We start from the raw sequence: 18,253 nt of genomic DNA, 5'->3' as shown, positions 1-18,253 counted from the left end.
TTAACCACAAAGCCATGTCACCATAAAGTCATTTAAGATGCAAAACTGCTAACATCTGGCTTCTGTATGAGCAGTCTAGCGTTGAGCACTGCTGGATTTTGTTTCTTTAATACTTACTGACAGCCCTGCTTCTGCAGCTTCTTCGCAGCCATCTGGAAGATCATGAAAAGGTAGTTGATTTTGCTTTGTCCCCTGGGACAGCATTTTCTGGCTCAGCCTACATGCGTTGAGTGTAATGATAGGCCTGAGCAGTTTAAGAGTTGTGGAGGAGTCAGCTTGCTTGCATTTTGGGTGAGTGATGCTGCTTTTAGCCCAGACTGCAGGGCACTGCAGGGGTAGGGGGATGTTAATGTTCAGCAGTACAAGGGGTCAGGAATGGCCACGCTGCAGGGAGAGGAAGACCCAAGGGGCAGAAGGGGTGAAGCAGCTGGCTTTTAGGCACGGGATGTGAGGGAAGAGGGGCAGAGGGTACGTGCACAGTCACTGCTCGTCCAGAATCACACCAGGACTTGGAGGGAGATGCCTGACGAACCTGATCTCCTTCTATGACAGAGTGACGCGCTGGGTGGATGAGGGAAAGGCTGTGGATGTGGTCTACCTTGACTTCAGCAAGGCTTTTGACACCGTCTCCCACAGCATTCTCCTCAAGAAACTGGCTGCTCTTGGCTTGGACTGGCGCACGCTTCGTTGGGTTAGAAACTGGCTGGATAGCCGGGCCCAAAGAGTCGTGGTGAATGGAGTCAAGTCCAGTTGGAGGCCAGTCACTAGTGGCGTCCCCCAGGGCTCGGTGCTGGGGCCGGTCCTCTTTAATATCTTCATCGATGATCTGGACGAGGGCATCGAGTGCACCCTCAGTAAGTTCGCAGAAGACACCAAGTTAGGTGCGTGTGTCGATCTGCTTGAGGGTAGGAAAGCTCTGCAGGAGGATCTGGATAGGCTGCACCGATGGGCTGAGGTCAACTGCATGAAGTTCAACAAGGCCAAGTGCCGGGTCCTGCACCTGGGGCGCAATAACCCCAAGCAGAGCTACAGGCTGGGAGAGGAATGGTTGGAAAGCTGCCAGGCAGAGAAGGACCTGGGAGTGATGGTGGATAGTCGGCTGAATATGAGCCAGCAGTGTGCTCAGGTGGCCAAGAAGGCCAACGGCATCCTGGCTTGTATCAGGAACAGCGTGACCAGCAGGGCTAGGGAGGTGATCGTCCCCCTGTACTCAGCTCTGGTGAGGCCGCACCTCGAGTACTGTGTTCAGTTTTGGGCCCCTCGCTACAAGAAGGACATCGAGGTGCTTGAGCGGGTGCAGAGAAGGGCGACAAAGCTGGTGAGGGGCCTGGAGAACAAGTCCTACGAGGAGCGGCTGAGGGAGCTGGGCTTGTTCAGCCTGGAGAAGAGGAGGCTCAGGGGCGACCTTATCGCTCTCTATATGTACCTCAAGGGAGGCTGTAGCGAGGTGGGGGTTGGCCTGTTCTCCCACGTGCCTGGTGACAGGACGAGGGGGAATGGGCTTAAGTTGAGCCAGGGGAGTTTTAGGTTAGATGTTAGGAAGAACTTCTTCACTGAAAGGGTTGTGAGGCATTGGAACAGGCTGCCCAGGGAAGTGGTGGAGTCACCATCCCTGGAAGTCTTCAAAAGACGCTTAGATGTAGAGCTTAGGGATATGGTTTAGTGGAGGGCTGTTAGCGTTAGGTTGGAGGTTGGACTCGATGACCTTGAGGTCTCTTCCAACCTAGAAAATTCTGTGATTCTGTCACTTCAGCGATCTTATAACAGCACTGCCAGTGTGCTCGCTGCTGGGGTCCAGAGCTGAGGCTTGGTCCTGGAGCCACGCAGCAGGACCCTCTGCCAAGGACAGGGCATTCCAGCCACAGCCCAGAGCTTTGCCCAGTCCACGGCAGTGAGGGCAAACAAGCAGAGTAAGGAGAGAGGGACCCAGCAGCTGCCATGCAGGATCAGGCCTGCTTTTACACGGGAAAAAGATGAGCAGCACTGCCTGCATGGCTGTCACGATATATTCCGGTTGCTGTGATTCATCTTCCGCATTTTGCATCAAAGTAATTTTATTTGCTCTTATTGGAGCTTTCAAATTGCAATTGCAAAATTCATAGCATGATGAGACGCACTGGGAGAAATAAGATTTCCCTTTCTGATTCGTACACAGTCAAGTGCAAAATAGCACAAAAGGGAAAAACGAGTGGTTTCAGAGGAATGTGCCACATACGCAGGGGAACTGGAGGCTGTACCAGACAAGGGTCCTGTGCGGAGGGATATGAGGTGAAGAGAGACTCAAGGGTGCCCAGCACATCTCACCATCACCATCTTGAATCGTTACGTTTAGCTAGTGCAGCCTCAACTAACTGCATTTTAATTTGTTGGTCACATTAAATACACACCTAAAGCAAAATAGCCCAATGGTAAAACCCATCCAGTGTCCTTACACTGCAATTAGACATGTGTCCTTTCCCACATGTCTAATTGCAGTGTAATTGCTCACCTAAATAATTCAGTTATATTTACTGTATACATAAGCATGAGATTTAGAAGGAACACTGAGGGCCACAATCTGCTGGATGGAGTGGGGTGGGATGCTTTCAGCCTGCACTGAGCCATCTGCCTCTGTCATCACTGGAAAGAGGAAGAGGCACTTTTAGAGCAATTCAATCCATCCAAAATAAGCCACTAAACTGCACTTTGTAAAATATTTTCTCTGTGGAAGTTTCTTAGGCATTTGTTTCTCTGAATAATGCAGTTACCTGTTGTTGGCCAGGGAACACAGAGGCTCTTTGCACAGCCTTAATCCAGCCTCGGTGCAAACAGTGCCACACAAACTTCCCACAGAAGTGGCTTTTGAGAACGATGCTGAACGTCTCATTTTCATTTCTACACCCTCAGTTTGGTAGAATGATCAGCATTTCTGGGATTTCTTTCTCTTCTCTTTTGATGCTTTAAAATTTGCTAACGGTGAAGTCCTTCCAAAGAGCTCACGCTTTGTATGAGTGCAGCATGATGGAAGGCATTTCTCAAAGGCCATCTGTACAAGGTCTGACCATGGATGGGACAGGAGATTTTTGCACCTACTTCAAAATCATATTTGCTTATTTAAGGCCACGCAGACCTCAAGTTTTCAGGCCTTTCCTTGTGCATGACAGGCTGCAGCATTTTCTGTATTTCTAAGTAGGATGAGGATCTTCATAATGACTGTTGTGTAAGGTTTTATCCCTTGTTTTCTTTAATCCCTCACAACATGTTCCACTCTGCACTGTTTGTCTTTTCCATTCCTTGTTCCCTCTGTTCAGGCAGCAGGATCCTCCCTGTTCCCTCTCCTTTACAAGGATCATTTGCTACCACAGTACCTGCAGCTGAGTCTTCATCTTCCTGATCCCTCCCCTCCAGCAACCTCCAGCACTTTCAAACTGCAGCTGAAAAAAGTTCTTTCTGTCTGTGCTTCTACCTCCCCCCGTCACCACCCCTTACCTCACAAGTGTTTACAGAGCACCTACTGGGAGGCGCAGGATGAATTCTGCTTACAGCATCAAACAAGGCAATTGAACTTCTGATTTTTTTAATAAACCTTTTATCTCAAAATAATAATACCATTGTAAAATCATTGAAAACAAATCAAATAATTAATTGCAAAACTATGCAACAGCTGAACTGTACATTTGATTGTGTATAGATTTTGCTCTCAACATTTAATTACTTGTTTATAATAATAAATACTTGATTGGAAAATCACTTTCTGCACAGCATTAAGGAATTTACTTTTACATGCAGTTTTAGGTGTAGAATCAAGCTGTCATTGCCACTAAAGCAACATCAGGATGGTGCTGAGAATACGCAGTAAGGCAGGGTCTGAATGAACAGCCAAAGAAGTAAGACATTAAAATATTCTAAGACAGCTCCTATTTCTCATAGGAATAGTAATGCTTTTTATTTACAACAAATGAGATGTGTTTCAGGTTCATTAATTCTGTGTGCCTGACTTTTATTTTTAACTGAAGTGTTTGTGTATGATTGGTTACAATGAGAGCCATGATCTTATGCTCATCCTACAATTATCTTATTACTGATTGCACCTGGCATTGTGTAGATGAAGAGCACCAAGAAGACAACAAGAATAAGCAGAATTATGCCAATGATGATGTACTTCTTGTAATTTCTCCAGATCAGATGATACAAACACTTGAAAGGATTTACAAACCAGGAGAAGGATGTGTCTGGTCGGCTAAGGAGGAAGAAAGAAGAAAAGAAATAAAAACTTTTGTAAAGGCAGATCCATCTATTTCCAAAGCTACCCCACTGCAAAATATATATTTGAGTCTAAAAATGACCTTTAACTCGTGGGAGCCCACTAAAAGATTTGGAGAGAACTTCTGTGAGTTTTACCTACTCTCGGGTCATCCATCTTGTCTCCAGGCCCTAGCTCCACACACAGCTAAGAATGAAATTCCAGTTCATATTTCATAATTACTCCAATTTAGGGCAAGATGAGGGGTTCAAAAATATAGAAAAGATGGTGAAAAATCCTAAAGAAGAAATGCAAGCATCTTAAATTTGAGTACAAAAGCTTTCTATTCATTGCAAAGAATTTAGCATTGCAAAAGGAGTAATTGAGTCACTACCAAATGTGATTGCTTGGTGATAGTCACTGTGCCATAACAGGCAGTCAGCTCAGGCCCAGCATACAGCCCAAAATGAGATATTGTCAGAAGGGGTTTTAAAACAGGCCTGCTGAAAACTGGAGATGAGAGGAACCTCAAAATCTAGGTAGATTGCCTGGGTACATGAAAGGAAGAAGGGCCACCTTCTGGTGGGGCATATCTGCACTCCACAACCCTGTATTTCTTCCAAATATTGTCCCATGTCATAATCTTTTCCGTAATCAGTTTCTTCACACTGTACAGCAAAGCTGCACATGGAGAGGAAAGCAACATTCCCCTTAGGAAAAATGTTGTGGTAATCTCTCCTCCGGCATTGTGCCTCTGACTTCAACAGCCCTACCTCTGCGATGAGCTGAGCCAACAGCTGTCAGCAGTGTGTGAAGGGATGACCTGCAGAGTGCAGTGATGTCAAGCAACAATATCAGCAAAATTGGGTACAGGCTTTCTTTGTTATCAAATATCACTGTAATTGTGCAGATGGTACAGTGGTAAGGAGAATTAAGACTGAGGGTCACAAAAAGTAATGTTTTACTCCAGCAAGCTGTTTAAGTAATTTAAATGATGTCTTAGTTATCTGGAGAATTCAGTATTCAGCACATGATGGGGAATGCCAATCTGACAGACACGGGAAATCTAAAGGTCAAACGAATATTTTTTTTAATTAAAGACCATATTATAGTAAGGATAGAAATGGCTTGGAAATAAATAAAAGAAAATAAGCCCTCCAGGTTAAAAGGAATTGTAAAAAAGTGGATGTGATAAAGAGCAAAGCTGACTGAATCACAGACTTGAGTAACAAAAACATCATTCCATGTGTTCCACCTAAAGGGCTTTTCATAACTTTAAGGACAGGGGGGAAAAAAAGCCAGACTCCGGCTCATTTAATTTGTTTTCTGTGCAATATAGGCAACAGAATTCAGTACCAGCTATAACAGTGTATTTGTTACAACAGAGAGCATCTACCAGAAAAGCATCCTGTCTTGACTGGCTGAGATGAAGAGATGGATAACCTCACGGTGGCTTTACCAGTATGAAATTACACTCACTGCTAACAACCATGCACCTTATTTCTCATTTGTTTTAGTCCTCAGACATTTAATCTTTGTCAACCTTTTCTTTGGTACATTAAAGAGTGCCATTTCCTAGTAGCTCCTGGAATATAATTTAGTTTTTCAAAATATTTTGTTTTGCATGATTCAGTTTTAAAATGAACAATCTGGAAATGTATTGTCAACAAATGTGCAAACCTAGAGTACTGGCACAGAGATATAGAGACTCTCTTCTTCCTCAAGAGAGCTTATTTGAAGTGCAGAAACAGTTGTCTGCCATCTCTCAATTGATTTTGACTGTTGTGTATGTGTGAACCACTTAGTCCATACTACACATGGTGGCACTGAGTTGGTAAACTTTAATGCCAGCTTTATGGAACCGAGGCATACAATGTCTTCAGCTATTATTTTATTTTCTTTCCAGTATTTGGTCTTGATGTACTTACTATCTGCATGCTGATAGCACCTTTTTAACCTTAGGATTTGTTCTGCCTAACATTCAAAGTCAGGTGTCCAGTCTGGTGCAGTCAGCGTGGAGAGGAAGGACCTTGCAGAAGACCTCTCTCCCCAGTTTCCTGATGGTCACTGCTCCCATCCTAAGATATGTGCTGAGTAAATAGGATGACTCCTCCATCTGTATGTGGGTAACTACAACAGGAGCCCAAATTACTTGCTTCTGAGATGGATAATGTCAGGTAGGACTAGTCCCACCCTGAATTTAATTGAAGCTTACATCCCAATTAAGCACAGATCTGGGTCAAGCCATGTGTTTCCTGTGTACTTCAACATAAAAATCTGGATGTGAAGCCCCCCTGGTTATTCAGCATAAGATCTGAAGACCCTGGTTTTGCTGCATCTGGGTTGAAACACCTCCAGGCTGGTTGTGCACCAGTGAAGGGGCCACCAGGCTAGTGACCACATTCTGGCACCACAGCACATTACCCACAAAAATGTCCTTGAGGTGAAAATTCAAGGTGCCCTGGAGCCCCAGGCTGCCTGGCTGCGTGGGCTGGGCTTGATGACTTGAGCTTGAAAATGAGCGTGGCTTTGTGCATCCTTTTGACATCCTTGGGGCAAGTAATCGTTCTGTTATTACACCCTATGATCCCTCTTAAAACTGCCTAGGTTGGTTGCTTCTCACACGTACATGTATTTCAGATCTGTCTCAGTCATCCCTCCTATGTAATAAAAATGCTGCAGTTCCCATTACTGGGCATTTTTTAGACATCTGTCACGTATAGTTCATCCTGCCCTTGGGTAAAGAAAGATGTTCAATGATACAATTGATTAAAGTTTTTCTAAGGCTAATTCTCAATAAGTCTCTGTTAACTCTAATTTTCAGACAAAATTCATATCCTTTATATGGCTATTGGCAATTCTACCTTCATGCTGTTTTCTCTTCTTTCATATTTATTCTGCAACATTTGTTTGTATATGAAACAAATGAAGAATAAACAATGTGCAATGATTACCTTTAGGATTTGCGATTTATTTTTAGAAGCTTTGGTAGCAGGAAATATAATACCAATTTCTTTTTTTTTTTTTTTTTTTTCAGTCTAACTCCTTACTTTAGTAGAACAAATTACTTGAACCAAAATAGATTAGAAGTACATTTTTTTCTGAATGCAAAAGTCTCAATTGATAATATATTTTTTTAATGTGGTAAATACTGAAAGATAAAATGCTCCTTTTAGATCGTCTGCCTTTGTTAAACCACTTAAAATGTCCTATTTAAAGGGCATTATGATGAAAAACAAGCATCTTCATTCTTTGATCATGAAATACAAAGAAATTAGAGACATATGTTAAAGTCATATGGTTCCTGTATGGCATGATTTTCATGTTTTATGTGCCTTTATCCGCATGTGATTAATTTATCCAAGAAGAACCAGATGCATGCAGAGGTCAGCTTTTCAGTGATAAGTAGCAATTAAAATACCTCCAAATTTCTGTGGATAATCCTTATTTCCTATAACTAAGACTCTGCCTCCTAACGGTCAGATTAATAACAACCCAATTAAAAAAAATAAAAGACACAAACATGGCATACAATAATTTTAAAGCACTTAAATGTTAATGGCTTACGTATATCCTCCTAATATAGTAAATATAATCTCTCTGATATTTACTTGTGGCCAAAATAAAGTGTCAGGTATGTGCATAAATCACGGTGGTTAAAGAGGTTATCATGGACCAGGTCAGCTATGGAATGAGTCTGTGTGTGAAACCTTACTGAGGACAAATGGGCAGCAAAGTGCTTTGTTTTGCCTTCCACTGGAAGATGTTTCAGCTCACCTGCAAGGTGCTGCCAGCTGAGTGCCATCAACCAGCTCTGTCACAAGGAGGCCTGGCATTGCCAAAATGGCCAAACAGCTCGCTCAAGCTTATAGCAGGAATGAGAAGAGCAAGGAGAGCTCTTCCCTGACTGCTGCTGAACACCCCTGCCCCAGCTTTTTAATGAATATGCTCCTACTCACTTGGGTTTTTCCAAGGGCTCTGGCTCCTTTCGAGCTTTGCCTACTGGATTCTTCTCAGCTTCTTCTGCTGTGACTAAGTGAAATTCAGCTTCCACTTTGCCCTGGATCAGAGAGATCATACGTAAGCATCCATTACTTGGTTATTATAATTAAATCACAGCAGGAATTGGCTTGTGGAGAAATTATGGAACCAGCTGAGGGCAAATGAAATTGATTAGAGAAAATAAGAGAAAGTATTTGCAGTTACAGAAAAAGCACAAAAGAAAACCTAGGCACCAAATCCCTGACTTACACCCAGAGACCAAAAAGAAAGAGAGGTTTTCCTCCAGAAATATATTTTCTGCTTCCTAAATCATAGTGTAATTCATCTGATAAGGCCTTTTGCAATTTTTTTTTTCCTGTTCACTCCAATTATCACGTGTCCCTGCAGAGCTGAATGGCTGAGCTGGGAGATGGGTGCCTGGGCTGGACAAAGTGCAGTCCAGCAACAGGGGGAACTTCAGCCCATCACAAGTGATTGTGCACTGGGTTCATACCTCACAAAAGCAGATGACTAGAAATGAGATCTGTGTGCAGAAAGTGTCATGAAGTCCTAGAGCTCTTTTTTTTTTTTACTAATAATTTTTTGTAATAATTTATTACCAATTATTTACCAATAATTTCCAGAATTCTTCTGTTCTAGTGCTTGTTTCCATTGAAATAAGCCATTAAGATTTTTTTAGTAATCCACAAAACATTATCACCAGTAAAAGATCATGTTTGCTACACCATGCAGAAGAAATACATAAGTTGAGTTAACTTGTATCCTTAGTATCAGCCATAACTTCAGCTACAGAAGTTAGAGCTTCCTAAATATGAGTTAAATCTATTCCCCTTGCACTCATGGAAGCACTTGATTTTCCATTCTGCCCATCCAGTGTAATGGAAGATGAGCAGTAGAAGAAAGAAAAGAAAAAATACAAAGTTGTAGTGATTTAATCCAGCATGCAGCTAAGTCCCACACAGCCCTTTGCTCACGGCCTGCCTCTGGGGGTGGGGCAGAGAACTGGAAAAAAAGGTAAAACTGTCTGTCTGGGATTATCTGAATGAAATTTATGGGAGTACCACTGAAGCACATGCAGAAGTCATGTGGATTGCCAGTGGTGGCCCATCTTCAGGTAACATATTCAAAATTAGCATTTGTCTCTGTCAGGATCATAGCAGAGCGTATTAGCCCCTGCAAAAATCTGTTCATCTCTAGTAAGCCGCCTACCGTGAGCTCCCCAGCCTTGATGAAAGGCCACCAGCCTCTGACACGCTTCTGCTGAAATATGGAGATCTTGTTTTCTTCACTCATCGCCACAGCCATGCCTAGGTCACAGCTCTTGGCTGTCTTTGCTGCTCGATGGAAGCCGTTCAGGTTCAGTTCGAGAGTGCCTGGAGAGAGAAGTGATGTGACAGCACTCAGAGACCAGAAAGACACAAAGGCATTCAAACAGCAGTTTCTAGGTAAGACACATGGAGCAATGCAGCATTTTGGCCCAAGCTTCATAGCTAAGCATCTTTCTGTACCCTCAGCAATTCATTTATATTGCCTTGGCATTGCTGCATTCAAGTCCTTAATTATTCACTCTGCAAGAAATGGATAAGGTGGCAATCTGGTGCCTCAGAGAAAGACATGAAAGACTATGGTCTCAGGCTCTTCCATGTACACCCCTTGATAAAATACAGGTATAGAGAGACCTCACATGAAGCTCAGACAGTTTCACTGCATACTTACCCAAGAAATCATCTGAAGAGAGTCTTTCAAAGTCCCACACCTGAAGCACCAGCTCAGCAGGTATTTTGCGCTCTGTCTTTTCCAAGGAAAATATGTTTTCTCTTTTACTAACCACCATTTGTTTCTCTGCTGGGAGGTAGTGGAATGGGAACACAAAGCGCCAGTTGAAGTTGCCCTCTCCTGTCAAGGAGTTGTAATGTACGTCTGTCTCCTGTTTGTCCTCTTCCAGGCCCTTTATCCACCTATGGCAAGCACATAGTGGGACACACTGCCATCACCAGGGCAGTTTGAACTGAAGGTGTTGTCATTCAGTAACGATAAGATAAGCAAACAGAGCATCATTCCTTTAACATTTACTAATCACCCTGTAGTCATGTTGTGCCATGCTAACAGATTCCACATCAATGTCCCAAAACTGGCTTAAGTGGTTAGTCCTAGAGTCTGTAGTGTTTGCAGTTGCAGTCTGTGGGTACAAACATGGCATAAATATGGCTGGAGAAGTCTCCCCAGCTTTTCTTGTCTTTTTCTCTTGGTTTCTGCTATAGTGTGCATATCATCTGAAGTGCAATGCTATGTTACAGTAGGACTATGCTTTCCTAAACAAAATTTTCTCCTCTGAAGAGCTCCACCAAGGTAATGATCCAGCATTATGCATTTTAGTTCTGAAGATCATCTCAGGTTGAGTAAAGGTTACCATTTTTGCATTGCACCCAAAGAGTGGTGTTTTTCCTGCTACCCCATTAATTCAACAAGAAATGGGGAAAAGTAGCAACAATTCCAGTGCAAATCCTGGTGACACATTCAGTGCTGAGTGCACTATCTGAACATAACAAGATATGTGCCTTTGTCATTAAAGCACAGAAACAAACAGATATCCACTCCGGCCTTCCTCTGTCAGGCAGTTCTGGCAGTGATAGCGATGTCCTCACATTATCACACAGCTCAGCACAGAGGCTGGCTCCCTACTTACTTCCTTGGTTTCTAGCTTGTACTGAATCTTATGTTCTCAGAGTTACTCTGCTACTCCTCTGAACACATTAAGTTTGTTGCTAAGGTGCTATGTGTGAACACCAGGGATTTCAGAGTAGCACCTCTCAGGGAACCGCAAGGGAAGGTTTATTCAGCCAGCGTGTGCAATAACTGCTACTGCTCACTGGGGACCATTTGGCTGTGTTGGTGTACAATTATCTAGGCTAATGTCACATTCTCCAAGGGACTGATACCACACAATAGTCAGAACTAACTCAAGTTTCTCTGGTAAAATCAGAGAATCACAGAATGGTTTGGGTTGGAAGGGACCTTAAGGATCATCTAGTTCCACCTCCTCCTTCTCCACTATGGGCAGGGACACCTTCCAACAGACCAGGTTGCTCAAAGCTGCATCCAACCTGGCCTTGAACACTTCCAGGGATGGGGCATCCACATTTTCTCAGGGCAACCTGTTCCAGTGCCTCACCACCCTCATAGTCAAGAATTTCTTCCTTATATCTAATCTAAACCTAAATTAATTTTTCTATATCCTTAGTGCCCTAGATTCTCAGATTTTTCCAGGACTTCATTCACACATGCGTACTCCCACATGAGGTTAGAAAATATTTCCCATTGAAATAGTCTGGCATACGCCAGCTTTTTGTCTATGTTGTGCTCATAATTCCTTTTTCTGTAGTTATTTCATAGCTCTCTACTTCCATGTGAGCCCTTACAGTTCAAATTTTGTGTTTTGTCTCTGTTTGCTGAATTGTGAGTTTGGTTCTCTTCTTATGCCATCTCTGCCTCAGCCATTTTTTAGTTACTTGATTTTAAGTGAGAAAAATGGTGAAGCAGTATTCAATACACATGACTAACTAGGACAGGCATTTACAGTCAAGTACCAAGGTCACAGAAATACCTCCTCAGATATTCCCACAAAATCATTTTTATGACTGAATATAATTTTCCTTTTGAAGACAAGTACTGAAGAACTTACCCTTTGACATAGATATCACTTGATTTTTGCCCTGTAAAGATATTTTCATCTTCTAGAATTACATCCTCTGTATTCCAGATAATTACCCTCAGTTCATAGCTGAAAAAGAAAAGAAACATTTTGTGTAGTTAAGATCATGCTAACAAATGGTCTTTTTTTTAGTAGGTGTGTGTATACTCAGGCTCAGGTCAGACGCTAATGTAAACCTCTTCCAAATCATGCTTTTATAAAGTAAGAAATGTTGTATTTGTGCAAAACTCTTAAAATAGCACCAGCCTCAGGCCCCTTCTGTTTACAAGAGGATGTAGCAATGGAACGGGGATGGTGGTTCCTCTGCGCTCTTGGAGCATGCCGAATGACAGCAGGGTCATGGCCAGCTTCAGAGAGATGGAAAATTCCTTGCTTTTTATGTGCTTGTTCCTTTTCAGTTCACTTCACAAAAATGCTGCAGTGTAACAAGGCGACGTCGATATAAGCAGCATCATCAGAGCAGCCTCCAAAACTGAAAGAAAGCAGCTTGCTAATAAAAATCAGAGCTCCCTGGGAGGCGCTTTTCTGAAGAAATGCCTAAAACCATTTTCTTTGGTGCAATCCAATGGTTTAAAAGGAAAAAAAAAAAACTGTTTAGAGATATTTTCATTGAAGCAAGTACAATCACCATCTTCAGAAACAACAATAAAGAGAAATAAATCTTTTCCATCCTTTCCACTATCTATATACAAATATTTACTAGAAGTTTGAACTGAAATACAGATATTGTAGGTGACATAAATACTTGGTATTAAAAAAATTGAGTCATTGTATTAACTGCAAAAATTTTTTAAAAGTATATTTGGGAAATCCAACAAATGATTTTTCTATCATGACATGCTGTCTTGGAAATAATATCAATCTCGGGTGTGAAATCCTTTGACCCTGAAGTTACCAGGTACCCTAGGTCATGGAGCTCTTCAGGACATGTGGACCCTGAAAACCACACCTCTGCACTAGACAAAGAAATTTTCCTCTACAAATCTCCATCAAACCCTGGTTCACTCAAAGATCACCAAAAATAAAAGTTTTCACAACGCGCTTGTGGTTTTATGGAGCCTGGAGTCTCTTTTGCTGCATTAAATAGGCGTTTCCAGGCAAAATGTTTGACTCCATTTGTATGTTGACTTTCTTTCTCATAATTAATGATTTGTAAATATTTTTCCCTGGTTTTGTAGACTACAAAATGGCATCTACATTTTGCTTTTGTGTATATTATTAGTTTTAAATATTTTTGCTGGGGAAATACTTGTCATTAAGGAAAATTACAGAAATTCATGGTCTGAGAAAAGTATTAGTTACATGGACTCTTGTTTTTGTCAAATCTTGGCTTTTATAAAAAGAAGTGAAAATAAACAAGTCTGCATTACATCGCTCCTTGTTCAAACGTAAATAAAGCAGGAATGGTATCTAATGCTGCTTCAGATGTAAAATTCCAAAGAAGGGTCTTGCTAAAATATTGGAATAAAGCTGATTAAGGATGACCTGAGAACTCTGTTTGTCTCGTTTGACTTTTTTATTAACAAACATTACATAAACTTGAATAGCTATGTCTAGCATTGCATAGAAAGCAGAAGGATCCATCTGAAATTTGAGAGACTGCTATTCCAAACATATCTCTTTGTGCTGCTACTTCATGTGTTTCTGATCTTGTCTTTGAGCCAAGTATGGGAAATCCATAGGTACACCATTGCATCCGATTAAAGATCTCACCCAGTGATTAAGCGCATTATGTAGCTGAAGAAGGGTTTGAAAACAGAATTATTTCTTTCAGCTCAACAAATGGATGATAATATCAGAACTGTTATGGGACTCTTACATCTAGCCAACTGCAATCTCTTTCTGAAAAAGCAGTATCTTTCTAGAAGACGTGGAAGCTCTTGATGCAAAAATCACTAACGGTTCTTGTACTTTTTTTAATGAAAGAAACTAGATGCTTTGCTTTGACTTAGATTTATGTGTATCAGAAAAACAGAAGTTTGCTATGTTACTTGTTTTAATAGTTCTTTCCAGACTCAGTCTGGAAGATTTACACCACTGTACTGGGAGGAAGCACACAGTATTATTACCCTTTGGGTTTTCTTGGTGAAATGTCCACCGGGGGTCCTGGTAGAGGCATATCTTTAGGAAATATGTCAACCCACATCTGTACACGACCCTTGAAAAAAAGAAATAAACATCACTGTAACCCTAATTTAGACTTAAAAAGGTTTTAAATGTAGTTCTGTCTTCCAAAAACACAGCTTCCCCTCTGAGCACCAAGCAGTTCATTAGTCTGTAACAAATGAATCTATAAGCAAACTACACAATATATTTTTTTCTTACATATATTCTATCAATCTCTCAGTAGTTTGGTGAAGTTGGAATTGAGCTCAAACACTGGAAACTTCCAAGTGAAAATCCATATAAAAATAGTACATGATGAAAACTGAAAAGAGCCAAAGTCCACATGCAAATAAGGTTTGTTTTAGCTTAATAAATGAGAGCATTTAATAGAATGAAAATATGCACTTATAGCTTATAGTGGCTACTGTGTGTTTAGGTAACTCACTGTATACACACGTGTGACAATTTGCAGGTTGATACTGTACAAAGTCTTGTGTATGGTACACCACCTGGGCACTGTCTCTGTAAGTTTGCAGATACAATTAGAAAGCACTGCAACTGGAGGAAAGGAAAACTTCTCTTGGGTCTACCATCACTACACCATCACTGAGCTGCCTTACCTGTTCCATGCCTGGCTTATCCTTGTGGTAGAGAGGCCGAGTCTCAATGTGCTCTGGGACCAGCTTGAATCCAACCCCAGGGATTTCTTCCCAAGCACGTAAAACCTTTAAGGAGAGATGTTCGTATGACTCAACTGGCTCCTCTATAGGAAAGAGTAAAACAAAAGAACAAACAGAGCAAAATTAGAATGCTAACCCCCTTGGTAACATGCTCCATAAAATATATAAGATGGTCATTAAAAACCTGCTTGAGTTAAAAGGAATGATTTTATGTACCCCAGCTAAGAAGAGAAGGGTCTTAAAGTGCGTTGCAAATAAGGGTACCCACAGGGATAAATAGAAAAGTAGAACTCACACAGCAGTTCATCTATATTTACAGTGAATCATTTTATTATTAGAGTAGCTGTTTCTAACAGGAAGATGGAAGCAATGTGCGAACTACGCTTGTTACAGAAAATTGCAAATGTAAGGTTTTTGTGGCCAATGAAACACAAGGAGACAAGATTTTGATGGTGCTAACAGCAAATAGGCACTAGAAATTACATCTACAGCCTTGTTTTGCCTTGTGATGGCAACAGCAAAAATTGCCCTGGAGAAGAAAATCACACCTCAGGGGAAGAACAGTAATGTGAGGGCTGAAGTCTATGGGCAAGAACATGTCTTCTGAGCAGCCCAGTTTGCCAATAGAGGAAAAAGTAAGGGAGACCCTGGAGGAGGGAGGAATATTTTAAGGAAGGAACAGTGCTAATAGTGCAGGTGATGTGGATACTGAAAAGCAGAGGAAGCCTTTTGAGCACTTGAGTTTCTCTTTCTTCCCTTTTTGTGTCAGTTCACACAAAAGGAACACAGAGATTTGAAGAGGGTTATCTCCTAGATTAGGAGAGAAGTATCCAAGTGAAAAGAAAGGTAAAACTTTTTTTGTCAGCAGTTATAACTTTTCCTAGAGTGCTGCTATCTCAGAGTTGCTGGTAAATTATAAAAGGTTTCATTTGGGTTTAATCAGTAGGTGTTGAACACTTCTTAATGGCACAGATAGGAAGGAAGAATGACGCTGTGGTCCCGAGTCCTGGCTCTCTTTTGTGTGCTGCCATGTTTTTAAGATGCAATACATTTCATCTAATTTTATCCAGCTAAAGGCAAGGTTTTTAGTCTGACCTACTCAGTCAAGTAGCCTCAATGGTAAGCAGGACAGATTGTCCCTTGATAACCCATCCCCTCTGTCTCAGGCACCTTTCTAAAGACAAGTTGCACACCTTCTGAAGATGCCTGTTTGTTCCTACTGGCTGCAAATAGTCTTACAGTACCTTGGAGTAGATATATAACTTCTATACTCTTGGAGCAAAGTTAAACTATTCTTTCCCTTGTTATTTAAAGCTGTATGTATGGCCTTCAAGTACAAGTTTCACCACCTGTAAAGTAGAAATATTACTGTTGCCCATTTTCAGTACTCCTCTAGAACTCAAATCTGTGGCCTTTGTTAGTTTTACAGACTCAAACGATGAACAGCACAGGAACTCACCAGGAAATAAGGACCAGATTGCCTTGTCAGAACAGCAGTCTGGAAAAGGAGCATGCAAAAGACTGCATGCTGTAAACTTTTTCTACAACGTGCCAAAAAAAGTTGTGTGAGTAAGCTTTTCAGGAGATGGACTTTGCCATCTGGTTCTGTATTTCCTTCCTTTTAGTTTTCATCATCTTGTCTGACATTGGTTGTCTGAAGCTCATTTTACTGGACCAGAATTTTGATCTACATCTGTCAGCCACATTTGCTTGTGTGCTGGTGAAGAAAACAAGCAGCAACACTGAAAACATAAATCTCTCTCAGGCCAACAAGCCAAAATGGATCAATTCTTCTCCCTCCAACAATGCTATCTCAGTAGCCTTCCAGTGGAGGGGAGACCTATATTTTGTAACTGCCAAAGGGAATTTGCTCAAAGATGAACGTTCTGAAATACAAAGAGGTGGATAGAGGTTTCCCTACTCCACAGTGTCCATTGTCTCCAAAACCAACTCCTTTTATTCCTCCTTGTCTCCATCCTCACTTCTCTCTTCCTTACTCAAATGGTAGTAGTGAATCACTGATAGCTCTGTCCCACTCCCCCACTCCACCCTTATACGATATGGACACAACTTCCTGGTAGTTTTGCCCTCTTTTAATTTGGGACCCCTGAAAACAAGTTCTGTCCTGCCCTCTGGATTCATGAACTTCCCAGATACCTGGATTTACACAGCATTGTGTTAGTGCTTCAGAAGAGCAGTCAAAGTAGTAATAATCAAGAGGTGGCGAGAAAAAAAACAATGGAGAGGAGGAAAGCCAAGCAGGTCAGGTAGGACTGGCAGGTAAGTGGCCTGGAACCTAACTGGGATTGAACAAGGACTTGCCTGACCTTGAATAACTCACTTCACATATGTACATATGTACTTCTTTTTCGTTTTCTCCCTGCTTGGTTCTGTGTACACTATGTGTCTTCCTTTAGGTGGGGAATACATTTTTTTAAGACTGATGGTTATTCTGACTTTCTCATGTCTTGGTTTGCTGTGTGGACGGGCCTCAGATCATGCACGCTGCTCTAATTTCAGATGAAACTAAGCCAGAAGACATGTTCAAAAAGCATCACCTGCACTCTAACTGCTCCTGCGCACCCCATCCTTGGAATAAGGAAGGGGCTAGCCCGAAGTACACCTTAACACCTACCATGGGGATGTTAGGTTCTCATCAACGGCTGTTTTGCCCTACAGATTCTCTCCAATTAAGATACAGTACTAGGTAATAGAGACACAGCCCTCATCACCACAGTTACATGAATATTTCATAGCAGAGACAGGTTCCATAATCTGATCCTAGAGAACACTGCACAACAGGACCCCAGCTGCAGGTGGGGCAGCCTCTTGGTATTGCTATAACACAGTCAAAGAATGATGAACTGCTGCATTACCATTCTCATCTTCAGTGAAGACCGTCTGTCCCTTAAAGACTTTTGTTCCTACTTGTATCTCCCCTGGCCGCATGAAGGGCCCATTTATCCTGTAGTCCTTACACAGCTTAGTGAGGATCTCACTTGGCTTCATTGCATCTCGCCATGCGTTGTACCCTTCTCTGCAAGGAGGGAAGAGAGTGGAGAGAAATGGATGAAGTTTTCCTCCAGCAAAGTGTGCTGTCAAACAGGATTTCCCACACAGAGATTCACTTCATGGCCAGTGGCCACAGTGTCTGCTAAGCCCAATTGTTCCTTTGAACTTTCCAGCACTGAGGAGACACCTCCTCTCAGGTGCTCAGACCCTGGGGCCAATCACTCTTTTCTCTTAAAACACAAGAGAAGCTGATGCAGCCTAACCCACAGCTTAGATAAAGTGGCCCAGGCATCGACATACTTCCCAAGAGGAGAAGGACCACAGCTCATTCCCTGTTCTAACTTAAGGATTCAAGTCTACACATTCTGCCTCCAGAAGGATGTTTAAGGAAGAAGTACTCTGCTGCTCCCACATGCAGAGGAGAAGCTGAGATTGTCCAGGACCTGGAACAAGGGCATAAAGAAATACTTCATACTGGAGCTGGTGAGGGAAGAGTCTTGGGTCTTGGTCCACGCTACT

At 42.0% G+C, this 18,253-nt stretch overlaps 1 protein-coding gene across 1 annotated transcript in view; it reads right to left on the bottom strand.

The window, feature by feature from the left end:
• Window positions 1-3,729: 3,729 nt before the first annotated feature.
• The window catches only part of FER1L6 (fer-1 like family member 6), a 65,156-nt gene continuing 50,632 nt past the window's right edge, over window positions 3,730-18,253 (bottom strand). The window contains 8 exon segments of the mRNA XM_032181162.1: window positions 3,730-4,219; window positions 8,182-8,282; window positions 9,434-9,597; window positions 9,941-10,182; window positions 11,907-12,005; window positions 14,006-14,094; window positions 14,663-14,805; window positions 17,599-17,759. Coding sequence (XP_032037053.1) covers window positions 4,039-4,219; window positions 8,182-8,282; window positions 9,434-9,597; window positions 9,941-10,182; window positions 11,907-12,005; window positions 14,006-14,094; window positions 14,663-14,805; window positions 17,599-17,759 — 1,180 coding nt within the window. The 3' untranslated portion in view covers window positions 3,730-4,038.

Source organism: Aythya fuligula, chromosome 2 (genome assembly GCF_009819795.1).
Source record: "Aythya fuligula isolate bAytFul2 chromosome 2, bAytFul2.pri, whole genome shotgun sequence".
Classification (NCBI taxonomy): Eukaryota; Metazoa; Chordata; class Aves; order Anseriformes; family Anatidae; genus Aythya; species Aythya fuligula.
The sequence above is the reverse complement of the archived record's forward strand: the minus strand, read 5'-3'. Positions and strand labels throughout refer to the sequence as shown.